We start from the raw sequence: 25624 nt of genomic DNA, 5'->3' as shown, positions 1-25624 counted from the left end.
ATAATTGGACAAATCTCATCCATCCCATGTGCATTTTTTATATTTAGCTTTAACAATTTCACTCCCACTTTCCTCTCAGTTATCACAAAATCATTCAGTTCCCTGTTAGAATTTGATACACTTCTGGTATCTCCATCCCTAAAAACTTGCTCATGTGTGAATGTAGATGCAAAATACCTATTCAGGTTATAAGCAACCTGAGCAGGTCCTCCTAACTGCAGGAACCTGCTTAATTATGCAGTCAGATATGAAGTCCTCTGAGCAGTGCAGACGGGTTTCAGAGCAGGTCATGGAGTTTTGTCAATGATATATAGGAATTTTGCTAGCACAGATTAGGAGGCGCCTCCGTAGCCAGGTGGGAAGGAGCAGCAGCATACGCTTCTTGATTAGACCGGGGTTCGAGCCCGTCACCACCAAATACGGAGGATGCGGAAAGGTCAGGGAATGGCCACCGCATTTCCCGGAGCAATATGGCCTTAGTTGCTAATGCTCCTAAAAACCAAATAACAAACAAACAAACAGATTAGGAGATGATTATCCCTTTGTATAAGGCAATAGTCAGACCACACCTTGAGTACTGTATACAGGTCTGGAGGCCTCATTTTAGGAAGGATGTAGAGTTGCTAGAATGAATACAGAAAAGGGCAACAAGATTAGTGAGAGGAACAAAGGGGTGCACTTACGAAGAAAGGGTTAAGTTCTGCAAGTTGCAGCATATGGAGACTAGCACTTGCGAGGTGTATAAGGCTTTGAATGGTTTGAGCAGGGTCAATGCTGACGGGATACTTCCGCTTGCTCAGATTAAGAACCTGAGTGGGCATAGATTTAAATTGAGGAAAGACAGTTGTAGAATAGATGTGCAGAAGTTTGCTTTTAGCCAGTAGGTAGTTGATTGTTGGAAGAGACTTTCATCTGTTGTTGTGGAAGTTGATAGCTTAAATAAATTTAAGGCTAAACTAGACAAACATTTGGAGTGATCGGATGGGGGTGAAATGGGAAGGTTTTTTTTTTTTTTTTTTTTGGCTGATGATGTATAAGCTTGCTTTCTTGCATCACATGCCTCAACTAATGCTAATTTCTTCAAAAGATTTTGGTTTGGTTTTGGTTTTGGTTTTATTGGCGCATTAGCTACTAAGGCTATAATGCGCCAAGACCATGTCATTTATAAAATAATTTAAGCTTTCAGTGACCTAATTAGTTAGGTCACTATGTCAAGAAATATAAGAAAAATGTAAATTTTATAAACGAGTAAAAATATTTATTGACTTTAAAAATCTAAAAATAGCAGACACATTGTCATTGTCGGATAAAATCTGACTGAGTCTATATGGCTCAGTCAGATGATTAAAAGCGGTAAGACGGATACTGCTAAAAACTGGACATTCGATTAAAATGTGTCTAATTGATAAAACTGTGCCACAAGACTCACACATAGGAGGGTCATCAGCCCTCATTCTTCAAAAGAAATTAAGTTCAGAGAATGTTTTAAAAATTGTGATTTTAATGCAGTTTTCCTATTTTTTGGAAAAAGAAAAAGATGGAGAAAACTATGGTACCAACTCTAGTATGATGGTAAGAAAGAGAAGGGATCAAATGAAGTCAAAAAGATGGATTCTCCATCATAGATCTGAAGAGATGGCATTATGCATCAAGAAAAACATCAGAACCACGATCTACCTGCCTCTTCTGTACATGGCAAAAATCTGCCATTAGTAACTGGCTTATGGTTAACAAAAAGCAGTATATCACCAGTGGATTGATAGTGATGGGATCCATATTGGTGATCACAGATCAGATGGAAAATTTCACAACAGTGTAGGAGTTGGCAGTTATTAATGAATTTCTCCATTACTTTAAAAAAGATAGAAGTGAGTGCAATAAGACAATTGGACAGCAAGATCAATCACCCTTTTTAGAACTAGGTGGATATGAGCAAATTCCAAGCAGAAGGAAAATCACCAGTGGAACAAGAAAGTGTAAAAAGGCAATAATAGGCATAAGCAAGTAGAGAAATACCACCAGGATGTGGAGCTTTCTTGGCATCAAGTGTTCAAAATTCTTCTCACATCCTTTTGACAGAAGACCAAGAGGCATTTAGTGGAGTCTACTGGGAATGGAAGGAGGTGGTTTACAAAAATCGTCAATACAAGAATTAGAAGCAAGTCTGCTTTATCATTAGCTGAGGTGGCAATAGAACCAACAGGTTTTGACAAAACAAACAAATATTGTTACGCTACAACTTTTGCCCATCTGTAGAAACACAGATGGGCAAAAGTTGTAGCCAAGATTCCAGAATGCTCAACTACTGTTTGGACATAAAGCAAATTTTCTACTCTTGGCCTGTTCAAAATCTAGTCTGGACTGATTAATAACTGCTTTACAATTTTTGCAAGCTTTGGTGTAGGCAGAAAATAAACCTGGAGATTTTGATGCAATTGCAATATGCAACATTATTATTTTTAACAGCCTTAGCACAGTTATGGGAACCAAGAATAAAGGGTGAGATTTTAAGGTGGATGTGGAATAAAGTATTTCATCCCAACAAGAATAATTTCACTGAGCAAACAACTGACATCAGAAAATTTAAAATGGTAATCCAACAAAGAAAAAGAAGAATAGAAATTTTACTGATCCTTGATCGAAAGCTACAGCTTAAAATTAGGATAGCCTTTGCTATCGATATTTTGGCTGGCAATTTTGTAAATTTTGTTCAGTAGCTTAAATTTAACTTCTTTAATGATTTAAGTTCTGTCAACAGTTATAATTTCTACAATTTTTTTAACATAAATTCTGTAATTATTTTAAATTTCTTAATCTTTCTAAAGTTCATATTTTATTTAAATTATGATTGCTACAAGAAGATTCACTTACAATATAAAGTCCAGGGACATCGGGACTCAAATGGAAATGCCTGCAGGCATTTTCAGTGTGAGTCAACTTTGTCGTTTGTATAGCCCAGCGTTTCCAAAACTGTGTTCCCCGAAACACCAGTGTTCCGTGAGATGTGAACAAGTGTTCTGTGAAAAATCTTAATTAATAATTAAAAAAGTAAAATGAAATAAATAAATTTTGCATATTTGTAGCATACACTAGTTTTGTATCATTCTAATTTTTAACTTTTTTTTTTTTTTTTTTTCAGTTACTAATATACTGTACTGGCATTGACTAATAATCAAATAGACCACGGAACACTTTATTTTGGTGGGCTTTGCATAGAAAAGTATGTGTAGAGGTAATGACATCTACAAAAAAGTAGCAATGTAGTGATTTAATATGCCATTTAGCCTGGAGTACACAGGTTGAGGGAGGGGGGAAGCAAACCAATATCATGCATCATTTGGGTGGAAGAAACAAAACAGCCTTCCACTGACATCTTGCATGTTTACATAGTGTTGGTGGTGTGGTGCAGATTGTCCTCACAATTACGAGATTAGTTCTGTACTAGTTCGGAAAACTAGTAAGCATAACTAAACTCACTTTCTTGTATAAATATATTTTTTAAATTATTAGCATTTCCAAATATTATTATCAAAATAAATAACCATGGATTTGTGGCTGAAAAAAGAACTTTAAAATGAGAAGCCAAGTACTTCTAGTATTACAACTGTGGTCGATGAAAACAAACAAATATTGTTACGCTTCAAAGTGAGGATGAACAATTGCAGCCTTTTGTTACCCAAAAATCTGAAGTGAAAAAATAGGAACCAACTAATAAAAGACCAAAGCAAAAGTACAATGACAGTTATTTGAATTTCAGCTTTACATGTGTTGGAAATAAAGATGCTCCTGATGCACAGTGCATTGTATGTAATATAATATATTAGCAAACAGTTCTACGGCTTCCACTAAACTTGTGTTCTGTAAACATATAAGTTCTCCATAAATATACTGTGAGATGAAAAAAGTTTTCTATGACTAAAAAAAAATTGGGAAATGCTGATATAACCAGTGGCATGTATTCTAAGGCTGGTCTAGTTCAAACACAGACCTAGCTGATCTGGCAATTATTTTCTTTGCAACCGACGTAAGGAGTGTACCAATCTCAAATTATAACTCAGTGCATTACAAAAATTTGAGTCACTGAAGAAACGAGTGCTTGCCCTAGAAACAAATGAAACTGGGAGCTCGTCAGGGACTCAAGTATCTTCTACCTGCCAAGTGATGCACCCCTGCGATTTGGGTCCTAGAAAAGAATAGTCAAGCGCAGACCATTCTGGTCGAAGGTGATCTAGTTTTATTGGGAGACTATTGTCAGGGAAACGGGTAACATTTTTTGTAAAAAAGATGGGTGGTCCAGAACCAGAGTGTGTTTGCCAGGAGCAACAACTGATGATGTTACTAACAGATTGTCAGATTTTAAGGGAGGTAAAGAGAGAATTATTATTCGTGTCGGGACTAACAATATTCAATGTACACAACCTGACCAGCTGTTGGATAAATATAGGACTATGCTGAAAAAATGCCACGAGTTAGATCAGAATGTGTATGTGTCTGCACTTCTGCCCAGACATGATAGGAGGGATTATATGCTGAAAGCCTTGTGGATTGACTCGAGACTTGTAGGAATTTGCAAGGCTCTGGAGGAAGGGGGAGGATTTTATCAGTGTGGCCCACATTTGAAGGTAGGAGGAATCTATTTTGTAGAGATTTGTTATTTTGGTTTTTTAGGAGCATTAGCAACTAAGGCCATATTGTTCCGGGATATGCGGTGGTCATTCGCTGACCTTTCCGCATCCTCCGTATTTGGTGGTGACGGGCTCGAACCCCGGTCTAATCAAGAAGCATGTAGTACGCACTGCTGCTCCTTCCCACCTGGCTACAGAGGCGCCCCTTGTAGAGATGGTATTTATTTAAACAAAGGTGGTGCAAGGATTTTTGCCAGTATCATTGAGGATACCCTATGACTTCAGGAAAACTGCTAGTTAGGGAGAAGGGTAATTTAGATCTGCATTTATCTGATGATATGGGTCAAAGTAATGCTTGCACTCACCTCATGAATTCTTGTTGTTCCCACAACAAGATTTCTAATATGCTGATAAGATGTTCTGAGGGTAGCAATGTTTTAACTAAGAGGGAAGATAAAGCTTGGGATACAAACCTAAATAACTTCAAAGTGTGTGTGTGTGTGTGTCAGGGTAGTAAACTATAGAAGATTACTTAGTCTCAATTGTGTCTGCGGTAATGCCAGGAGTGCTGTCAATAAAATGGCTAAATTTGAACTGGTTAGGACAACTAATGCTGATATAATAGGGCCATCAGAAATGTGGTGCCACCTTGCAATTGATGATGAGTTCCAATATAATATAATGTATTTAGGAAAGATGGGGAAGATAGATGGGGTGAAGGGGTCATGCTTCTTATCACAAGCAGCCTGAGCACAAAAAGAGCTTTTGAAGAGCCTGAAGGTTTGTCTGCCAGTACAGAATCTGTGTGGTGTGAGTTAGGGGAAGAAAGGAACAATGAGAGTGGGAGTAATCTACAGACCAGAAGTTTATGAAGAATATGACAAGAGTCATTACATGCAGATGGAATGGGCAAGCAAGTACGAATGTCTTATTACAGGCGACTTTAATCTGCCCCAGATTGATTGGAATAAGAGTGAGGGAGGGAAATTTGCCATTGGAAAATTTTTTTAAAAATAAACTTAGATGATTATTATTTGTACCAGCATATTAGAGAAAGTACTAGGAGCGAGAATATTCTTGACCCCATCATTACTAATGAATCTGATGACATCACAGGGCTTAAATAGAGGAACCATTGCATACAATTGTCAGTTGGAAGATGAAGAAAGATGCTGCAGTAGTTAAAGGCATGGGTTTTAACTTCAGAAGAGGGGACTTGGTCAGTTTAATGCCCTATATGGCATCTGTGAATTGGGCAGATTGCCAAGGGATGGCAAATACATTTGAATTATGGGATACTTTTAAAGCAAAAATCACAGAAGCCATGAATGCATATATACCTTTAAGAAAATATTGCAAGAGGAGGATGCCAAAATGGATGACTGCAGAGCTGGCTGGTCAAATAGAGCAGAAAAAGATAGCATGGGATAGTTACAGAGCAATAAAAAGTACTGAAGTCCAACAGGTACAAGTTGATCTGTAAAAGTACAACAAATAAGGCCAGGACTGCGTATGAGAATGCATTGGCTAAAAAAATAAAAAAGAATGGGAACAAGGAATTTTTCATGTATGTGAATACAAGGAAGAAAAAGACGAATCAGATATCACATCCTCACACCCATGGCACGGAAAACAAGAAGCGTTCCTGGGAGCGTCTAGTGTCCACAACAGGAAGCATTGACCCCCTGGGATGTAGTTTACAAGGTGACTACAAACAAACTGCCCAGGGAGAAGGTGATCAGCACCACCAGGACCCCGCAAGGAGACTATACAACCACTTGGGAGCAATTGATGGGTAATATACTCAATACAATTTTCAAGGAACCCGCGGCCCTAACTCTGCAAGAACAACATAAAATCTGGAAGAAAATGAAAAATATATCACCCCTGCGTTCGAGCCCCCTTCACCCACGAGGAACTCGGCACGGCTGCTACCAGGATCAGAAACCGCAAATTCCCGGGACATGGTATGATCGAACCGGAGATATTGAAAAAAATAGTAGAAATTGCCCCCGCAAATCCTACTTGCCCTCTACAACAGATGTTTGGAAACAGGAAAATTCCCTGCGACATGGAAAACCAAGCTAATTCTGAAAAACCCTACTAAGAATCCAGAATGTCCAGCATAATGCAGCCCCATCACACTGCTCTCAGTGGTCAGTAAATTATACAAGAGGCTGCTCCACAGGCGGACACAGAACATCTACGAAAGGGCAGACCTGGCAGCTAAAAATCAGTTTGGCTTTAAACCAGGATCCTCTACAGTGGATGCCCTTGGAGATCTGCTTAAGAAAGCAAAAGAGTGCAGTAAAAAATATCTATTAGTCATTTCAGTCAATTTCGCCGGGGGCATTCAACTCACTTTGGTGGCCAAGCGTCCTGAGCAGACTGAGAGGAAGTGCAGTACCCATCAACTTATACAAAGCAATGGAAAACTACCTTTCAGGCAGAAGAGTGGAAATAAATACAAATTATCAAAAAAATCACAAGAGACGTACATAGGGCTGGCCGCAGGGGTCTGTCTTCAGGCCTCTCCTTTGGAACATAGTCTTGGACCCCTGTGCCAGGACCTGGGGTTGGCTGAGGCCCAGGTCTTTGTGGACGATCTCATTGTTACTATTGGGGCAGATTCCAGAGTCCAACTGGAAAATTTCAGTAATCAAGCAATGCAGAAATTACAATACTGGGCCACAAAAAACCAGCTAAAAATTGCACCGACAAAAACCATATCCATCTTTCTGAAAGGAACTCTTCAGGTACAGCATCTGCCCCAAATAAAAATAAATGGCCTGACCATCAAACTCACCAACAAATGAAGAAATCAGGAGTTATCTTAGATAGTAACCTATCATTCATACCCCACCTAAAATACATAAGAATGAAAATAAGAAGATACTCAGCCCTAGTGGCTAGGATTATGAGGAAGGGCTGGAGGTTGGAAAAACAAACCCTAATGCTATATTATAAGTCAACCTTCATCCCAGCACAGTTGTGATACAGTCACTGTATGGTACACCAAACATCACTAGTGACCAACAAGAAAATCCTGGACATGACACATAGGACCATCCTATTGACAACCACACGAGCTTGCTGCACGGTAAGCACACCTGTGCTGCAGGTGCTTGCTGGAGCACTCTCCCTGGATTTAGAAGCTGTGAAAGCAGGACTGCTCTACCTGCACTCAAAGGGAGTGGCCACAAATCATCAGGACTTCACAATCAACCCAGCAAGCAGTCAAAACACGGAAAGAGCCCGACTACAGACCTACCTCCTTCGGGAGTGGCAGCAAAGATGGACAGAGACGACAAAAGGCGAGATCACTCGTAAATTCTTTCCAGAACTGAACAAAATATACCCAAGGCAACCGGGCTGGTTCTTCCCGGGTGGGCTTACACCTGACCTCGTTACTCACAAGACATGGTCCCTTCAACCAGAAACTGTTCAGCTCCGACCTCGCCGATGACCCAAATTGCACATTTGGGGAGATCGAAAACTGGAACCGCCTGCTTTACGACTGCCCACAATACAAAGATCTCAGATGCACCCTGATCACGAAAATCCATTACCTTCCCAAAGGATTTGAACAGCAATTCATTGACATGGAAGAGGAGTACTGAGCGCTTTGCCAGTACGCACAGGACCTCTTCACAAGGAGAAAGGTGTTAACTGCCAATACATCAAGACTGACAGTACAGTATCATAAACAAATCGCATAAAACAGATACAACTCCTGAAAAAGGAAATGAACAGAAAAGAAAGGGAAAAAGGAATAAAGAAGAGAAGGAAAAAACACACTGGTATGTGTATGCATGTTGGGTGCATATATGTATTTATATGTATTTGTATACACACATATATACATACAATAAGAATATATTTATTATTTTATTTTTAGGTCCTAGCCACTGAAATCTGAGGAAATTAGATGGCAGGACCTGCCAGAGTGAAACTGAAATTACTGGGTTCCTGGTATGCCTCCACAGGGCGAAGGTGGGGCAGCATTGGGCCTTGGCAGGGGTCCAACGGCTAAACGATTATATGAACAATGGTACACAACACTACACATATACAATCTCCATACACTTTCAAATCTCTGGCATTTCCAGCAAACTAGTACACCCACAATGAAAACTATGCGGAGATGGAGGGAACCCCTGGTGCCGTCTGACACTAAATACACCTTACACCTAGTGCACGGACCCTTGTGCACTGGGTGTGAGAATGTCTTAGATAACCCAGTTGAGGATGAAACGAAAAGGTACGTTACATCTGACTTTATTGAAGAAAGACCCTTCATGCTGAGAAGAGGCTGTGAGGATGAGGTGGAGCCATATGAAATTAGTGATGTCATAATTACAGATGACTGTTTATTAGAAAAACTTTTGGGCATAAAGGCAAGTAAGGCTCCTGGAATTGGCATATACCCTGTAGTTTTAATGGGGAGCATGGGGGAATGTATCGAAATTAGAGTGCATCTTTGGACTCGGGGGGGGGGGGGGGGGGAATTGATTCCTTTGAATTGGAGATGCCAATGCATTGCCAATACATAAAAGCAATTCTAACAGTGAAGTTGCTAACTACAGACTGGTTAGTCTGGCTTCAGTGGTAGGAAAAATTGTAGATGCAATGATTAAGAGTGCAATCCAGGAACATTTGGAGAGATGTGGCATTCTGAAGGACACACACACAACATGGCTCTGTTAAGGGAAAATCATGTTTAACTAACTTAGTAGGCTATTTTGACACAGTTACTCATGAGCTGGATTTAGGGAACAATTTCAACATAGCTTATTTGGATTTTAGCAAAGCATTTGACTCAGTCCCTCATGAGATTATATGAGCTTGAACAGGTTGGGATTATAACATTTTAAGATGGTTTGATGGATGGCTGCAGGGCAGAAGGCAGAGGATTGTTAATAATGGATATTCTTCAGATTGGCATAATGACAGGAGTGGGGGTCCCTCAAGAATCAGTTCTTGGACCACTGTTATTTCTCATTTCCATAAATGACATCGAAGATGGGATAGAAGGCATCATGTCAATTTTTTGAAATCTTTCTTTCATTACTTATACCGCACATTAGCATATACAACAATATTTCATTGTGTACTGTTTGTACAGGTACGTATACATACGCCGATTTGCATGTGTAGGCTGAAAAAGTCCAAAATAACTCTTGTGTGGTGGGGGTGGGGTGTACCCAACTGTGTCCACCTGAGACTGAATAAACGCCAAATAAAAAGGACTTTGAGAATTTCTACAATCTCCACCAGGATTCGAACACAAACTTCAAAATGAGCAAAAGCAATATACTGTCAATGAAGACTAATATTACATGACACCAATAGTAATGATAATGTCACTTTTGACAGCATTTTCTTTTATGAGAAATTTAATCTCTCAATGTCCTATTCCAAAATTCTTGCCCTTGGTCTGACCTCCAGATTCAGTTTCTTGTCAAGCTGTCAAGACCATGCTATCAATGTCATCATCATCATCAGCCATTTTCAATCCACTGCAGGATGAAGGCCTCTCCAGCAACTTTCCAGTTCCTTCTGTTTTGAGCACTGGCCATCCATTTACTACCCCCAAACTCATGAATTTCATCTATCCATCTCCGCCTTTGTCTTCCAGGTTTTCTTCTAGCTCCTCTTGGGTACCATTCTGTTATTTTCTTAGTCCATCTGTCATCATGTATTCGAGCTATGTGTCCTACCCAAGACCATTTTAGTTCTTTAGTTTTGATAAGAATGTCTTTTACTTGAGTTTGCTGCCTAATCCACATGTTTCTCTTCTTATCTAACAGACTGATTCCCAATATAATTCGTTCCATTCTTCGCTGTGTAGTTCTCAGCTTCTCTTCCATTCTTTTGGTGAGTGCCCAAGTTTCACTTCCATAAGTCATGGTGGGGAGTATGCATTGGTTCATTATTTTACGTTTCAGACAAACTGGGATATTGCTCTTCAGTATGTGACTATATTTCCTGAATGCTATCCATCCAAAATTTATTCTTCTCTTGACTTCCAGCCATTTATCATTATTACAGCTAATAACTTGTCCCAGATAAGTATATGACTCCACCTTTTCAATTACTGCTCCTTCAATCATTATTTCCCTTTCTGTGGCATACTTGTCCATCATTACTTTTGTTTTAGCCATATTCATCTTTAGTCCAAAATCCTTACTAACTGTGCATAACTGATTAAGATTTTCCTGTAATTCTTTGGGATTGTGGCTTATGACCACAATGTCGTCTGCAAATCGTAAATGGTTTAGGTATTCTCCATTCACATTGACTCCTTTCTGCGACCAGTCTAATCTTCTGAAAGCTTCCTCAAGGGCAGCAGTAAACAGCTTCGGAGATATTGTGTCTCCTTGTCGAACTCCTTTCTCGATTTTAAATTTCCTACTGTCTTTGTCTAGTCTAATAAAGGAGGTAGCACTCTCATATATTTTCTTCAAAATCATAATATATGGGATATCTATGCCTTGTCTTTCCAGTGCCCGAAACATTGCCTTATGCTGTATGGAGTCAAATGCCTTTTCATAATCCACAAATGCCAGGCATAATGGTGTTTTATATTCATTTGCTTTCTCCATTAGCTGTGATATTACGTGAAGGTGATCCATAGTTGAGATTCCTGTCCCAAAGTCAGCTTGCTCTTTCGGTTGATTCTCATCAAGTATTCTTTCTAATCTGTTAGTAATGACCCTTGTGAACAACTTGTAGATGTGGAATAACAAGCTAATTGGTCTATAATTTCCAATTTCTGATTTATCTCCATTCTTATGCAGCAGAACTATGATTGCATTATTCCACTGCTTAGGCATCACACCTTTTCTAATGCACTTTGTGAAGAGCCTTGCCAGTTTTTGTGTTATATCTCTTCCTCCCAATTTTAACAACTCTACAGTAACTTCATCTTCCCCCATTTCTGATTCTTCATTTTCTTCAATGCATGTTCTACCTCATCGGGAAGAATATCGGGTATGTCGTATGTGTTGCTACTTTGCAATCCATCTTCCCCACTGCTGGCATCATTCTCTCGCTCCTTGTATAATTCTCTATAGTAGTCTTCTGCTATTTGAATTATGCCTTCTCTGCTGTTTATAAGTACACCATTGCTATTCTTCAGTTTCAGTATCATTTGTATTTCTGTATTACTGCTCATGGCTGCTGATTTAAATCCTTTGTTTTCCCTTAATGCTTGTTCTTCTTTTCTTGTGTTAAATCTTCTTATGTCCTCTCTGAGTCTCTTTCTAATGGCTTTGCATAACTCAGTATACTCAATTTTCTCCCTGTCACTGTTTTTCTTGCTCTTCATTTGTCGTCTTCGGTTCATCATGACAAGTGTTTCTTGACTAATTTTTTCTTCTTTGGATTTCTTTTTCCCTATAGGTTTCTTGGGCTTTATCACTTTCAGCTGGTACTAATAACATTAAACATCAGCAATGAGGTTATAGTCATATTTGTGAAGTTGAGAAAATAAGCTATGCACTAAGATTTTATGGTATAAACCTAGTCAGTTAATTCTATCCTGAAAAGATTGTGCAAGTTCTCAGCATATCCAGCACTTATTAACAGAAGGGAGATGATGAATACCTGAATAGAAGAAATGCAGGATATCTGCTGAAGTCATTGGAAGTATTAAGTGTTTTGGAAAACTGCCAGTCTGAGGAGGGCAGAGTGTGCAATAATTTCATCAACTAAAAAAAAAAAAAAAAAAAAAACTTAAGTATATTCAATTGTTGCACTATTTTGAACCATCTTTTGAATGTGTGTGTGTGTGTGTGTGTGTGAGAGAGAGAGAGAGAGCGAGCCTTTGAATAGTTTTGGTATCAGATTGTATCCAAGGAAATTACAGTGACTAAGATAAAGGAAAGATATACATATTTACCAATCATATTTGATCCCAGTGCCATAAAGTGTCCAGCCAGTTCCCCTTTGAATAATACCATTCTCTACCTCAGTTATTTTGGAAAGTAATTTATTCCAATTATCTAAAACACACTGCCTAAAACAAAACTTCATGAGATCCAGCCTTCTGTTACTCCCTAAGAGTATTTCTGTGTCCACTGCTGTGAGATGGTACCTCCCTATTTCATTTTAGATTCCCATAAGTAAACGATATATCTCAAATCGGATTCCCCCAACACATTTAGTTGCAAAGTTTACCAACCACACCTTCTAAGCCAAGGGACAGCAACTTTTTGAGTGAAAAGCCATTTTTGATCAAATTAAAAAAAAAAAAAAAAGAGAATCCAAAGAGCTGCACTTCAGCTCAAGCTAGGAGAAGGGGGGGAGTTTAAGAAATGGAATAAAGTTGGAAGGTGTTTTATTAAAAAAAATATATATTCTGAAATATCATTTATTAATAATATTTCTAATTAATGTGACTTTTGCTGCTGAATTTTTTGAGCGAGTCTCTCAACATTACGGAAGTATGCCGTAATTTTCATCTTTAAGCTGCTGAGAGACTCGCATTGTTCAGACGGTTTCTTGATTTATTTTTAATATAGTTCATGTTCAAAAATATTTGCCCACAGAAATTCATCGAACCAAAAACTGAGAAAAGTCCAAACGCAAATACTTTCAAATTTATATACGTATCCGGTAAGCTACACCACGCATCAAACACAATTTGGTCTTGCTTTTTCAACTCACCTATCAGCATCCATTTATATAGAATTACAAGAGCAGCCTTTTGCCTCTCCAAATCCTCAATTTCAGTTTTAAGGCATTTTAGTCTTGCAACTCCACATGTTCTTGATTTTTAAGTCCTCTAACTCCATTTCAAACTTTGCTTCATGTGGGCTAAAAGTTAAAGAGCCACAGTTACATGCTCAAAGAGCCACAGGTTGCCGACCCCTGTTCTAAGCCATTCCAATTTTAAGCTGTTTATTGTTTGTATTTTAAGAGCATTAGCAACTAAGGCCATATTGCTCCGGGACATGCGGTGGTCATTCCCTAACCTTTCCGTATCCTCCGTATTTGGTGGTGACAGGCTCGAACCCCGGTCTAATCAAGAAGCATGTGCTACGCCCAATTTTAAGCCAGTTGTACTTTGCACTTCACGTGTGCATTATTTAAGTAGTTTCTATCTGTAAAGTTCACTATGTTATGATAAAAAGGGAAAGCTTTTATGTTTTCATTACATTATTTTAAAAAAGTTGCATTTCATTACAGGGTCACCAGAAAAAAGCAACAACAATTTAAAAAAATTAAAAAAAAACAAATCTAATTTTCAACAGTTATACAGGATAAGCATAATTTAAGATAACCTATACAAATAGGTCTGGAGCTGAAACAGTTCATCAGAGAACAATGAAACAATATTTTGTATTGCCAGACTGCAAGCCTAAAAGGATTCTGATAATGCTGAGTTCTAAAGAAGATGTGCCACTTATATTTATTATATTATATTTTTCTTAAGAAAAGTTTCATGTGAATGGCATGACCAAAGCAGGACAGCGTGTCTCTACCGTAAAGTAGCACAGCTTTTAGACTTCAAAGAGTTGATGAAACTATCAATATCATTACAGTATCACAGTGAACTTTCCATAACAAAATATAAAGAAAGTTCTTTTTTGTAATTTATGAAATACAGAGATAGTTGTATCTTTTTACAGAAAATTCTGTTCTTCCTTCAACCCAAATCCCAAAAGCTCTGCCTGTTTAATAATTGTACTGTATTAGCAAGATTTAAGCCACACAAAAGACTGTTTAATTCACTTTGAGTTACAAGATGTGGTTTTATTATTATTATTAGCCATATAGTACAAGGAAGCCAGAGGCTTTTGCTGCACCAGCCAAAAAAAAAAATTCTGAGTTACCTTGAGGTGTGCATGTGGGGGAGGGGGGGGGAGAAAGAACAAGAGTCAGAAGCAGAAGGGAATCACCAAGAAAGAGAAGAATGATGATATCATCCATCTCAGGATCCTATACACCAAGCCCATATTCACCAGATGTGAGCCCTGTTTGAGTATGGGCATTCAGATTCTGATCAGAGTTCTTACAGGCTGTTTCAATGGTCATCTGTGTTTTCCTCTTTAATGACCAAGTCTATGAGGAAAGAATATTTAGTTTGACACTGTGACTAGCTGGTCTAATGGCCAATGTTACATTCAGATACTCCCATATTTTCCTTTCTATCTTTCAATTTGAGTAAAATAGGCAAAATTAGCAGTTGTTGATATGATTGGTTGGCTACCTCCACACTATGGGAACAGCAAATGCCAATGATACTTTACATTTAGTTCAGCATATATGAGAAGCCCATTTCTGATTACCTAATTTGTAGCTAAAATATAGTTCACATGCTTTCTTTAATAGGAGCATAATAAACTGTAAACCTTAATTGTGTAATTACTGCACATGTAGAGAAAGCTATCTGATAAATTAATGCACTGACATGACATTTTAAAAGCACAATCAATGACAATTGACACCAAAAACTATAAAAAAAAGCACAAGTTTACTAATACGTAACAACATTAACTCAGACACACACACACAACTTCAACTGATTGACCTGACTAAGAGATCTGTTTTGTATATCTGTCTGACATGCAGTGAGCAGGGGATAGATTTAGACTACAAATCAAGACACTGTCTACTGCAGCAAGTCTAGAAAACTCCCAACTCCAGAACCTTTCAATAAGCAGTCTAACTAATATGAACAAGCAGACAAAAAATCAAGTACATGAAAACTAAAATATGATATACCTTGTGAACTCTGGGTGCTAAGAAAACAGACTGTGCATTCGAAATCAGCATTTAAATACATAAAGCCCACCACAACCTTGAGGACTACTAGCATTAGTGGGGAAGTTAAGACAGAGAGCCATCTACCATCACCGGCAGTGAGATGTCAGAGAGAAAACTGGATACCCAATTACAAAAAACAGTTGGAAAACTATAAGATGGAAGCTTATTTAGAAGACCTTTATGCCAAACAATATCAAAAGCCTTTGAAATGTCGAAGAACTAATAGAGAAATACCATAAGGACCTGGAGCTTTCTTAGCATTGGGACTGTTCAAAATCCTTCTGACATCCTTTTGACAGAAGTCCAGAGGAGGCATTGAATGCAGTGTACTGTGAATGGTGGAAGGTGGGTTACAAAGATCATCAATGCATGAGTTGGAAGAAAAATTGGATGCTAGCAGGTCAGCTTTATCTGTGGCTGAAGTGGCAATAGAACCATCTGGTTTTGACCAAGGTGGTAGATGGCTCTCATCAACTGGTGCAATACCACCATTTTGCTTATTGTATGCTTGAAGTGGTGAAGTAGCAAAGTTTCTGGCATCCCCCCCAATCCCCCATACTTCTCCTTCAACCCATGCATGGTACTAAGTACTATAGGTTTTGACACCTTTCGTGTTTGGGTTTTCATAAAAAAAAAAAAAAAAAAAAAGAACAGAAATAGGCAAAAGTTATGGCCAACAGCTTTGGCAACAGACCAGAATTCTCGACTACCATTTGAATGAGAAGCAAATTTTCTACTCTTAGCCTGTTCAAAATCTAGTTTGGACTGATTAATAACTACTTTACAATTGTTGAGAGCTTTGGTGTAGGCAGAAAATGAACCTAGAGATTTGGAAACAAGCCAATTATGATATGCAACATTCTTTTCTTGAACAGCCTTAGCACATTTATTGGAAAACCAAGGTTTAGATAAAGGACATGTTTTTAAGGTGGAGTGTGGAATAACAGATTCCATCCCTACAAGAATAATTTCACTGCCACAATCTGAGCAAAAGTTGACATCAGCAGATTGGAAACAGTAATCCGATCAAGAAAAAGAAGAACAGAAATCTCGCAGATCATCCCATTTTGCATATTTGTAATGCCGAACAACACAAGGTTCAGTATGGCCACGACAGAAAGGCTCAATTGGAGAAAAGATCATCACCAAGTTGTGATCTGAGGTGCCTAGAGAACCGCTTACCTCGACCACATACTTAGAAGGGTTTAGTGAAAAAAGATCAAGCATGTTAGTTGCCTTGTTAGGATTGTCTGGTATTCTGGTAGGTAAATGAACAATCTGTGTGAGGTCATTAGTAATTGCAAAAGCCTCAGCATCTCGATCAGCTGAGTCCTTGTGACAAGAAAACGGAAGCCAGCTGGAATTGTGAACATTAAAATCACCAAGGAAAATTGTACTGCAGAAATTCAAGTTTCAACGAGAGAAAGTCAAAGAGTTCTACGTGTTAGTGGAGTTAGGAGAACAATAGAGGCAACCGATGAATTTGACAAAACATGATAGAGAGATTTTAAGCCAGAGAAGCCATAGTAATTTGGAATTTCCTCTTTTCAAGGAGATTCAAAATTACTGTCTCTAATGCGGAATGTCAGAATGGACACATGAACAAGTACCACCTTTGAAGCAAAAGGAATCATACAGCAAATAATTAGGACAACTAATGGAACAATCTTATCTGAAACAAGATCTAAACCTCCCAAACACTTACTCTCAGATCCAATCTCAATGATGTCCATTTCCCCTTATAGTCTGCCAAATCCCATGTACCTTTTCTGACAGAATCCCAATTATCGGTTACTTCAACCACAATTCCCCCTGTATATATGGTACTCAGACTCCCTCCATCACTACCTGGCAGAGTAGAGGCAACAAGATTTTACATCAGGTGATTTGAAAGTCTCCTGGAGAGTTACCAACAGGTTCAGTCTGGTAAACTATCTAGCAGCCGGCCTGCAAACACCATTTTAGAGCCGTACCATAAAAAAATAAGGAAGATTGGATCATACCATGATGTCCTTCATAACCTCAAAAGACAGCAATCATACTGCATGAGGGAAGAAGTTGGGGATTGCCAGTCCTCCAATAAGCAAAGTGGTGGTAATGCACCAGTTGATGAGAGTCCTCTACCACCTAGTATTGCCTGGTAACACAGAGGAGAAGCATTCCTCCATGTGGTGTGGGCAAACACATGGCATTCATCCTCAAACCCTGCTTACGTTGGTATGCACCTGGGGTGGTCACAGTGTACTAGGTTCCATATTTCAGGACTTGAACATAGGGGTTATACCCAAGGGTTACTAACAGTCCTACCATTGTGAAGGTGCAAGCAGAGGATCTGGCTGTCACAGACCGACTGGACTTTGCTAAAATTGGTTCCACTTGATTTGAGCATCACCCAAATATCAGTTCCATCAGCATTTTAGACTTCCAGGTAGCAAGCACAGTTTGGTATATTTGAGAGAATGTCTGCAAGAGCCACTTATTTTTTGCATACTACCAAAAGCTCACACCGATGGGATCCAGTGGAGCAAAACTGTTTATGCCTGCTTTAAAACAAGGGCTTTATTGAATTCACTGCAGCTTTATATCTTTAATGCAATAATAGAATTCTTTAATCAAATTTATTTATTATTGATTATGCATTTCAATGAAATCTTTGATTTAAATTTAATTTTATTAATGAGATCAATTAATTTGATAATGACAATTATAAAAGCCTATGAAGCCAAAGGTATGGCTTATCTGTTCTAATTAAGCAGATGGGCAAGTACATTTACTGTTTATTGGTTGGTTGGTTTTGATTTTATTGGCGCATTAGCTACTAAGACTATAATGCGCCACTGTTTATTGAGATTAATACAACATCAAGTGATAGCACACTGTCTTTACAAAGATCATACTACGGAAATTAAGAAAAAAAAATACTGTTTTCACATCTGAAAATGGCCAAAGTAATGTTTATTTTTTTTGTGAGAAAGAAATTAGAAGAACAGTCTTGGTTAAAGAAAAATTCTGAACAATCTTGATCTTAAAATGTGTGCAGCAGTTTTAATTCATGTTTTGTACCACTTTTTTTTTTCTTTTTTTTTTGCACTGTTATTCCATGGATGTTTTTCCTTCTGTATGGAAATTTGATCATATGCAGCTAATTCTAAGAAAGGAGACAAATGTCTGCTTTTCAATTATCGTCCTACTGTGCTTACTTTAACTGTTGCCAAATTTGTGGATAAAGAAAGCAATTAACTGATAATTCTTCATTATCTTGAAACTTTCCATATAATAAATGTGTGAGTATGGACTCCATCAGTGCTGATATCTTGACTTTTAATAATCTGAGAATTTGGCTAGTGATTTTTTTAGTTGAAACTCGCAACTCGTACTGCTATTGTATTGGTGTTTTTGGCGAGAATACTGTAGCGTAACCAATAGTACAGAAGAATACTAGGATTTAATCTGTAACAAATAAGTATTTTGAAGATTTTAATCACTTTTTGGGCATTATCTTTTGTATTTTAGATTAGTTAACGTATTAATTTGTATTTTACAAATAGATTAAATAGGCTTAGTAGCATTCGTTAGTGTATTTTTTTAAATTTAACTAGTGACTTTGTAAGTTACTACTCGTACTGGTGTTTTGGCTGGAATATCGTGACATAACCAGTAGCACAGAATGTGACTCGGGAGAGAACCAAAGGGGTGATTCTCCAATGCATCACAGCCTAAAAAAATGTGCAACCTGTGAAATGTTTGCGGACTACCTGGAACAGAACAGGCCATGATCTAGCTGAGGAGGATGACTTTGTGTGTGCTAGGTGCAAAGAGTATCAAGAAATCAGGTGCCAATTCAGCATTCTGATGGGAGTCTATGAGAGTTTGAAGAATAGGGTAGATGCCCTCGAAGGAATTGAAATGGGGGGCCCATCAAATTCTCAGCTCCCCAACTCAATGCCAGAGCTTACACACATGTGTATCAGGCAACACAGCAGCAACCTTCCCACAGGAATAGTTATTGTCGGTGACTCTACTGTTAGGGAGATGAGAAATATATTGTGCAAAAAAGGATAGGTGGAATAGAACCAGGGTATGTCTGCCAGAGACAAAAGTTGATGAATCTGTAGAGAAGATATCCTTAAAGGGCACAAAGGTTGATACTGTTGTATACGTTGGCACTAATGACATTAAGAGGAGATCTGCAGACTTACTTAACAAGTACAGATCAATGTTGAAAAAAAGTCGCAAGTTAGGGTTAAATTTGAAAGTGTCTGCAATTCTGCCCAGAGATGATAGGAGGGAGTATATGTGAGAGCCTTGTCAATCAATTCAGCCCTGGAGAGATAGTGCAAGGCTCGTGGGGTAGAATTTTTTTCAGCGTGGTCTGTGCTTGTTAACAGGAGAGATTGTTTCTACAGGGATGGGATACACTTAAATAGTAAGGGCACAAGGATATTTGCTGATGCTATCGAGGCAGTGTTAGGTGGGTCAGAAAACTGCTATATCTTGGGGAGATTCAAAGACTAATAGATTAACAGTAGCTGCAGGCAGAGGTGAAAGCGATTCTTGCATTGCTCCTATTGGAATGAACAGCAGCCTGGTAAGTGAGGCTCTGGGGATTTCAATGGCAGCTGGAAGTCGTCATGGAACAAGTAAACACATGGGTTGTGTTAGGGTAACTAAGAGTAAGAAGAGGTGCATGTATACTTGCATGTACACCATTGCTAGGAGTATAGTAAATAAATTTGATGAATTTGAGGTAAAAAAAAAGTCGTAAGTTAGAGTTAAAGTGTCTGCAATTCTGCCCAGACACAATAGGAGGGAGTATATGATGAGAGCCTTGTCAATCAATTCGGCCCTGGAGAGACTGTGCAAGACTCATGGGGCAGAATTTTTTTTCAGCATGGTCTGTGCTTGTTAACAAGAGATTGTTTTTGCAGGGATGAGATACAAATACAGAATTGGAATTTGGGGAGTACAATGGGTACAGAAAGGATAGACAGGACAGAAGGGGATGAGGGGTGATGCTGTTAGTTAAGAAACAAAATCTAAAGAAGTGAATCCTGTTGACATGGATGGACAATGCAGTGTTGAGTCAGTTTGATGTGGCATAAGCACTGGGAAAACCAAGTTGAGTAGGAGTGTGTTATAGGCCTAATGACTCTGATGAGTACAATGAACAACTGGACAGAGACACAGAGCAAGCCAGTAAATCAGATTGTCTTATAATGGGGGATTTTAACTTCCCAAATATAGACTGGAACTTGTGATTGGTCACTCGCACATTAGCAAGACTTGTGGATTTACTGGATGATTGTTTTCTACAGCAGCATGTTCAAGAGGCAATCACAGGGAGTAATACTCTTGATCTGATTATCAGCGGTGGTTCTTCGTGCATTAAGATTCTGCGGATGAAAGAACCTCTAGGTGGCAGCGATCACAATGTACTGATGTGGGATTTACTTAAAGATGTAACTACCATCAGGGGTAAAGGGAAGAGTTTTTGCTTTTGTAAAGGTGACTGCAATAGTCTCAAAGATTTTTTAAATTCTATACAGTGGGACCAACTGATGATGTTACCAAAAGTTCTGCAAATTGCAGCTTCTAGAGACTAGGCACCTGTGAGGTGATCTAATTGAGGTGTATAAGGCCTCGTATGGTTTGAGCAAGCTCAATGCTGATGGGATTCTTCCTCTTGTTCAGATTGCCCACCTGAGGGGAGAAATTCAAGTTGAGTAAAGATAATTGTAGAATAGATGTGCGGAAATTTGCCTTTGGCTAGCAGGTAACTGATAGTTGGAATAAACTTCCATCTGTTGTAGTGGAGTTCAACAACTTAAATAAGTTCAAGGCAAAACTAGACAATCGTTTGGAGTGAATGGATGGGTGAAATTGGAAGGGTTTTTGTTTTTTTTTTTTTTTTTTTTGGCTGATGCTATATAAGCTTGCTTTCTTGCATCATATGCCTCTACCTAATCCGAGCACAAATTCTACAGAAAACTCAGACACTCAAGCAGTTGCTCAATATTTCTAGGGAACTATTTAACATTTTAAAGCAACTGTAAAAGTTAGAGAACAAATAATAATGCTCATCACATCATCAACAACACTCAAATTTCAAGACACCTCTTTAATGGAGATAACTCTGACCTGTAACCTTGTTTTGGTAAAAGCATATCACAAATACAGCTTCTGTTGCATTCAAATAAACTAAAGTTTCCTCTTTTGCTCTCAGCATTACTTTTCTTCTAAACAGCTACTAACTCTATAAATCACAAATCTACCCCACCAGGGAATATTATTCCTACATGTGAGAAAACTCAAGTCTATCTAAACTAGAGCAGTCCAGTTAATGACCTTTCTCGTATAACCTCACTCCAATCCCCATCACTTTCTGTTGAATACCTTTTCTAGATATGTTCATGGGCAATGTTCTTCTGAATTAGCATATGTAATTTCACCACCTCCTTAAAAACCAATCTAATACATGCATAAAAACAGTCAACATCTACAGTTGAACTCCAACCTCACTGGACTAATTTCTTATTTATTCCTTTTAGTCTGATTCTTGAAACAACCTTCCTCTGTATCTCTTTCCTGAAATTTACAATTTATTAGAAATTCACGTCCAGCATCAACGGCCTCCGTAGCCGAGTGGGCAGGAGCGGGAGTGCAGTAGCACACGCTCTTTGAGTAGACCGGGGTTCAAGCCCCTGCCTGCTGAATACGGTCGATCTGCCAACCTGCACTGGACCAGCGTGGCAGATTATGGTCCATTTCCCTCAGCATGAATTGTTGAGGAGGCTTCCACCCTGCAGTGGGTTGATAATGGCTGCACTTTACTTTTTTTTTTTTTTTTATCAACAAGAGGAATTGGATACTTCAATGCTCATTCTGCTGGAGTAATATTTGTTCTAGTAACCCACAGTATTGGAGTACAATATGTTTTTGATATTCATGTCCGGGGTGATCGTTAAAAAAAAATAACTTGATAATGTTTTAATATTAACGTTGTTTGCTACGTGTTTCCTTATTTTTTTTCTTTCTATTTTAATAATTTAAAAAACTAGTGTAAATATATAAATAATAATATATACCTTGCAAGCCTTAGATAGCTTTTGAGTTTATGGCACGTCTAAGCACACACACTTAAAAAGTCACCTCAAATTCTTCAGTAATGTCAATGACTTCAGTGAAAGTAATATTTCTTGAGGAAAGGGGAAAGTTATTTGAAAAAAAACAAAAACAAAAAACTGCATCATACTAATACTGCAATAAACATAATCAAGCCTGAAAAACACTTTATGCATAAATCAATCAGTGCAAATACTCGTACCAATTTTTGATTTTAACTCCAGAGATGTTCATTTGTTTTACATATACATGAATATGGTTGAGAGAAAGTCAGTAAGTAATTTAGGAAAATTTTACGGATTATGGTAACTGTAACCTGAGAATTACATACAGACTTCAAAGAATAAATTACTGCAAAAAAAAAAAAAAAAAAAACTGCATAAATAATGCTGGCATAAAGAAAGCTATATATATATATATATATAACAGTTGAAAAAGCACAGTAATCTAAAATTATTACATTTATAGTCAGTACCACATTGATAAACTAATTAGAAACAAACACAACAAAGAAGTATACAAGAAATAAAAACTAATATCTGCAAAAATATAATAATACACAAATGTATAGTTTACCTTTCAACAAGGGAAGGGCCTGTAGTTCAACATCATTTGTTGATCTATATCTGGAAGAACCCTGAGACTTCTTTGGTTTTCTTTTCAAAGAACCTTTCTTGAAGGGATCAATTTTGTCTACAAACGTAGTTGTTGGAAATCCTGCTCCTGGGTGTGCTGAGGTCATAATTGGTATCCCTAATATGATGTACCACTAGTTCTGTTGTCTGTTTCTTAATTTTTTAACATGAAAGGGGTAGAGCACTACTACCCAACTACACTCAGCTAGGCTGTGTCCTCCATTGATAGTTTCTAAAATTTGAAGTCTTATGTTGAAGATATTGCCATGATCATTATCGGCAACTCGTTGCAGCCAATATGTATTGCACCCAACACTTCTTTTAAAGAATATTCGAAGTAGACTGACTAAAAGAAATGGAATAGGGTACTCGTCATGTGTATAAACCTTGAAGTATTGAACTACTCCACCGTAGATGTACTGTGAACACCCGGCTTCTGCTATTGCAATATCGATTAGTTTCGTTTAGAATTTCTGCATTATAAGATCACAATGCTCAATATATTTTGAAATATTAAATACAATATTCTATTCCTCAAAGGCTATCCCCCAAAGACGTATTAAAAATTTTATGTAATTTACCGCAGATGCCATGAAAATCCTTCGAATATCATAGTGTGTTTAGCTGCACCTACGTAATACCTTATATCACAGTTAGTCCTAACACTTCGACCAGTAGGAAAATTACAGAATACAACCTGGGATGATTTTTTTTAACTCTTTATTTTCCCTCTACATTATCTTTATGATTTTTATAAACGAATAATAAAATTAATTTGATTCTGCTCGCATACCATTTAAAAGGATAATATACAACAGAAAAGAAATCACAACTTGCCCTCTTATGTCGGTATACTTCCCGATATCACTGAAGTGGACATCAAGGTATATCTACCTTGGTGGACATGCTGATGTCGCATCTCTAGCCAATTGCAGGAACTGTTACTCATCAAGTGAAAACGGCGAATCAAACTTAATTTTGCATTCTGCATATAAACTAATAAGAATTGCATGAAAAGAAAGAAAGGTTACAAATTTTAGCTCAACTGCTGATCGAAAGATCATCCAACATCATCACTACATCTATGATGCTTTATGTTAAGTGAAGTCAAATATGCTTCTCAAATTTGGACGTGAACAGTTTTCCTTTACATGTATCATTTGAAATGAACGAAATTAGTCCTAACTCTTGAAATACTTTTTTATTGGGGTAGAGAACAGGACATTTACACCAACTATTACTTGTACCATATCCTTGCTTTATCGCAACTGAACATAAATTCTTAACCGGTGATAAATGTTTTGGAAGTATGTTCCTTTTCATTAAGAGAGCGATGGTGGTGTTGGTGGTGGTAGTTCTGGAGGTATATTTTCTTTTTCTACGATTGGAGCCCTCGTGGGTAGCACAGTTAGTAGAATAGTCGTCCTTACCACAACGGGCGGAAAGACCCTGAGTTCGAATCCCATCAACGATGTGAGGAATTTTTAAGAGCTTTTTTCACAACTTAGCTGAGTTTGTCTGTCTCAGGCAAGGATGACATCATTTTTTCTGCCCAGAGGCTCGGATTTTCATCCGAACAGCAAATCGACCACAGAATACACGCAATTTACAGACATATTACACTCGTACACAGTCCAATATGGCCTAAGTTGCTGAGGTACTAAGTTGCCTTAAACCCTACAACAAACCAATCTAAGGTTGTAGCCGCTTGTTCAAACTTTAATACTGGAAATCTTACTGGGAAAATTCATTTTGCAGAAACCAAGAACAGTAGCATAAGATCATAGCAACGCATCTAAACATGATCTTCCCTCATACAAGTGTTTTGGACAACATGTAGTGATGATGGAGTTTTTTTGGCTAAGCGACAAAGCAACTAAGTCTATATGGTATCAATATTTTATGTCTCTATTAGCATTATCTTTCAGTTGGTTTCTCTGTGTACTACATAAAAGACTGAAGTGGGGAAATAAAACAGTGCAGCTATGCCCACAGCTCATACCAGAATGAATGAATTCGTTTCAGTGGGAGTAGGCAAGGATCTTTATTATTATTATTATTTATTATTAACCATATGGTGCAAGGAAGCCTGAGGCTTATGCTGCACCAGCCAAAAAAAATTTTTTTCCCTATTACCCTGAGAGAGAGAGAGAGAGAGAGAAAAGTAGAAAGGAATCACCAAGAAAGAGAAGAATGATGATATCCAGCTCAGGACCCTGGGTGTGCCAAGCCCATACTCACCAGATGTGAGCCCCTGGGATCTGGTGTTCTCTTCCTGAATCTGGGTGGGAGTCCACTTCCGCATCCAAATAATCAACGTCTTCGGTTCCCTCTTGATATCTCTTGGCAGTTCATGGTGCTCTCAGCATTGTTGTGATTGTCACGCAGAAGCGGATTAAGGTCGGTTGAGGCCCCGGGCGCAGAAGAAAATATTGGGTCCCTTAAAAAAAAAAAAAGAGAGATAGGGAA

General features: G+C 38.2%; 1 protein-coding gene across 3 annotated transcripts in view; it reads right to left on the bottom strand.

Annotated features, from left to right (window-relative positions):
• The window catches only part of LOC150088662 (serine/threonine-protein phosphatase 2A 56 kDa regulatory subunit epsilon isoform-like), a 258149-nt gene extending 234042 nt beyond the window's left edge, over positions 1-24107 (bottom strand). The window contains exon 1 of one of the 3 annotated variants that reach the window (XM_090369609.1): positions 23097-24107. In XM_090369609.1, the coding sequence (XP_090225735.1) occupies positions 23097-23262 (166 nt within the window). In that variant the 5' untranslated portion in view covers positions 23263-24107. Of the gene's footprint in view, positions 1-22483; positions 22595-23096 lie in introns of those variants that run through there. The other 2 variants (XM_090369608.1, XM_090369611.1) reach the window with 2 other exon arrangements.
• Positions 24108-25624: the final 1517 nt, after the last annotated feature.

The sequence above is a fragment of the Mastigoproctus giganteus genome, chromosome 3 (genome assembly GCF_048544385.1).
Source record: "Mastigoproctus giganteus isolate SK-2022 chromosome 3, ASM4854438v1, whole genome shotgun sequence".
In the NCBI taxonomy this organism is placed as follows: domain Eukaryota; kingdom Metazoa; phylum Arthropoda; class Arachnida; order Uropygi; family Thelyphonidae; genus Mastigoproctus; species Mastigoproctus giganteus.
This window is presented reverse-complemented; position numbering and strand designations above follow the sequence as displayed.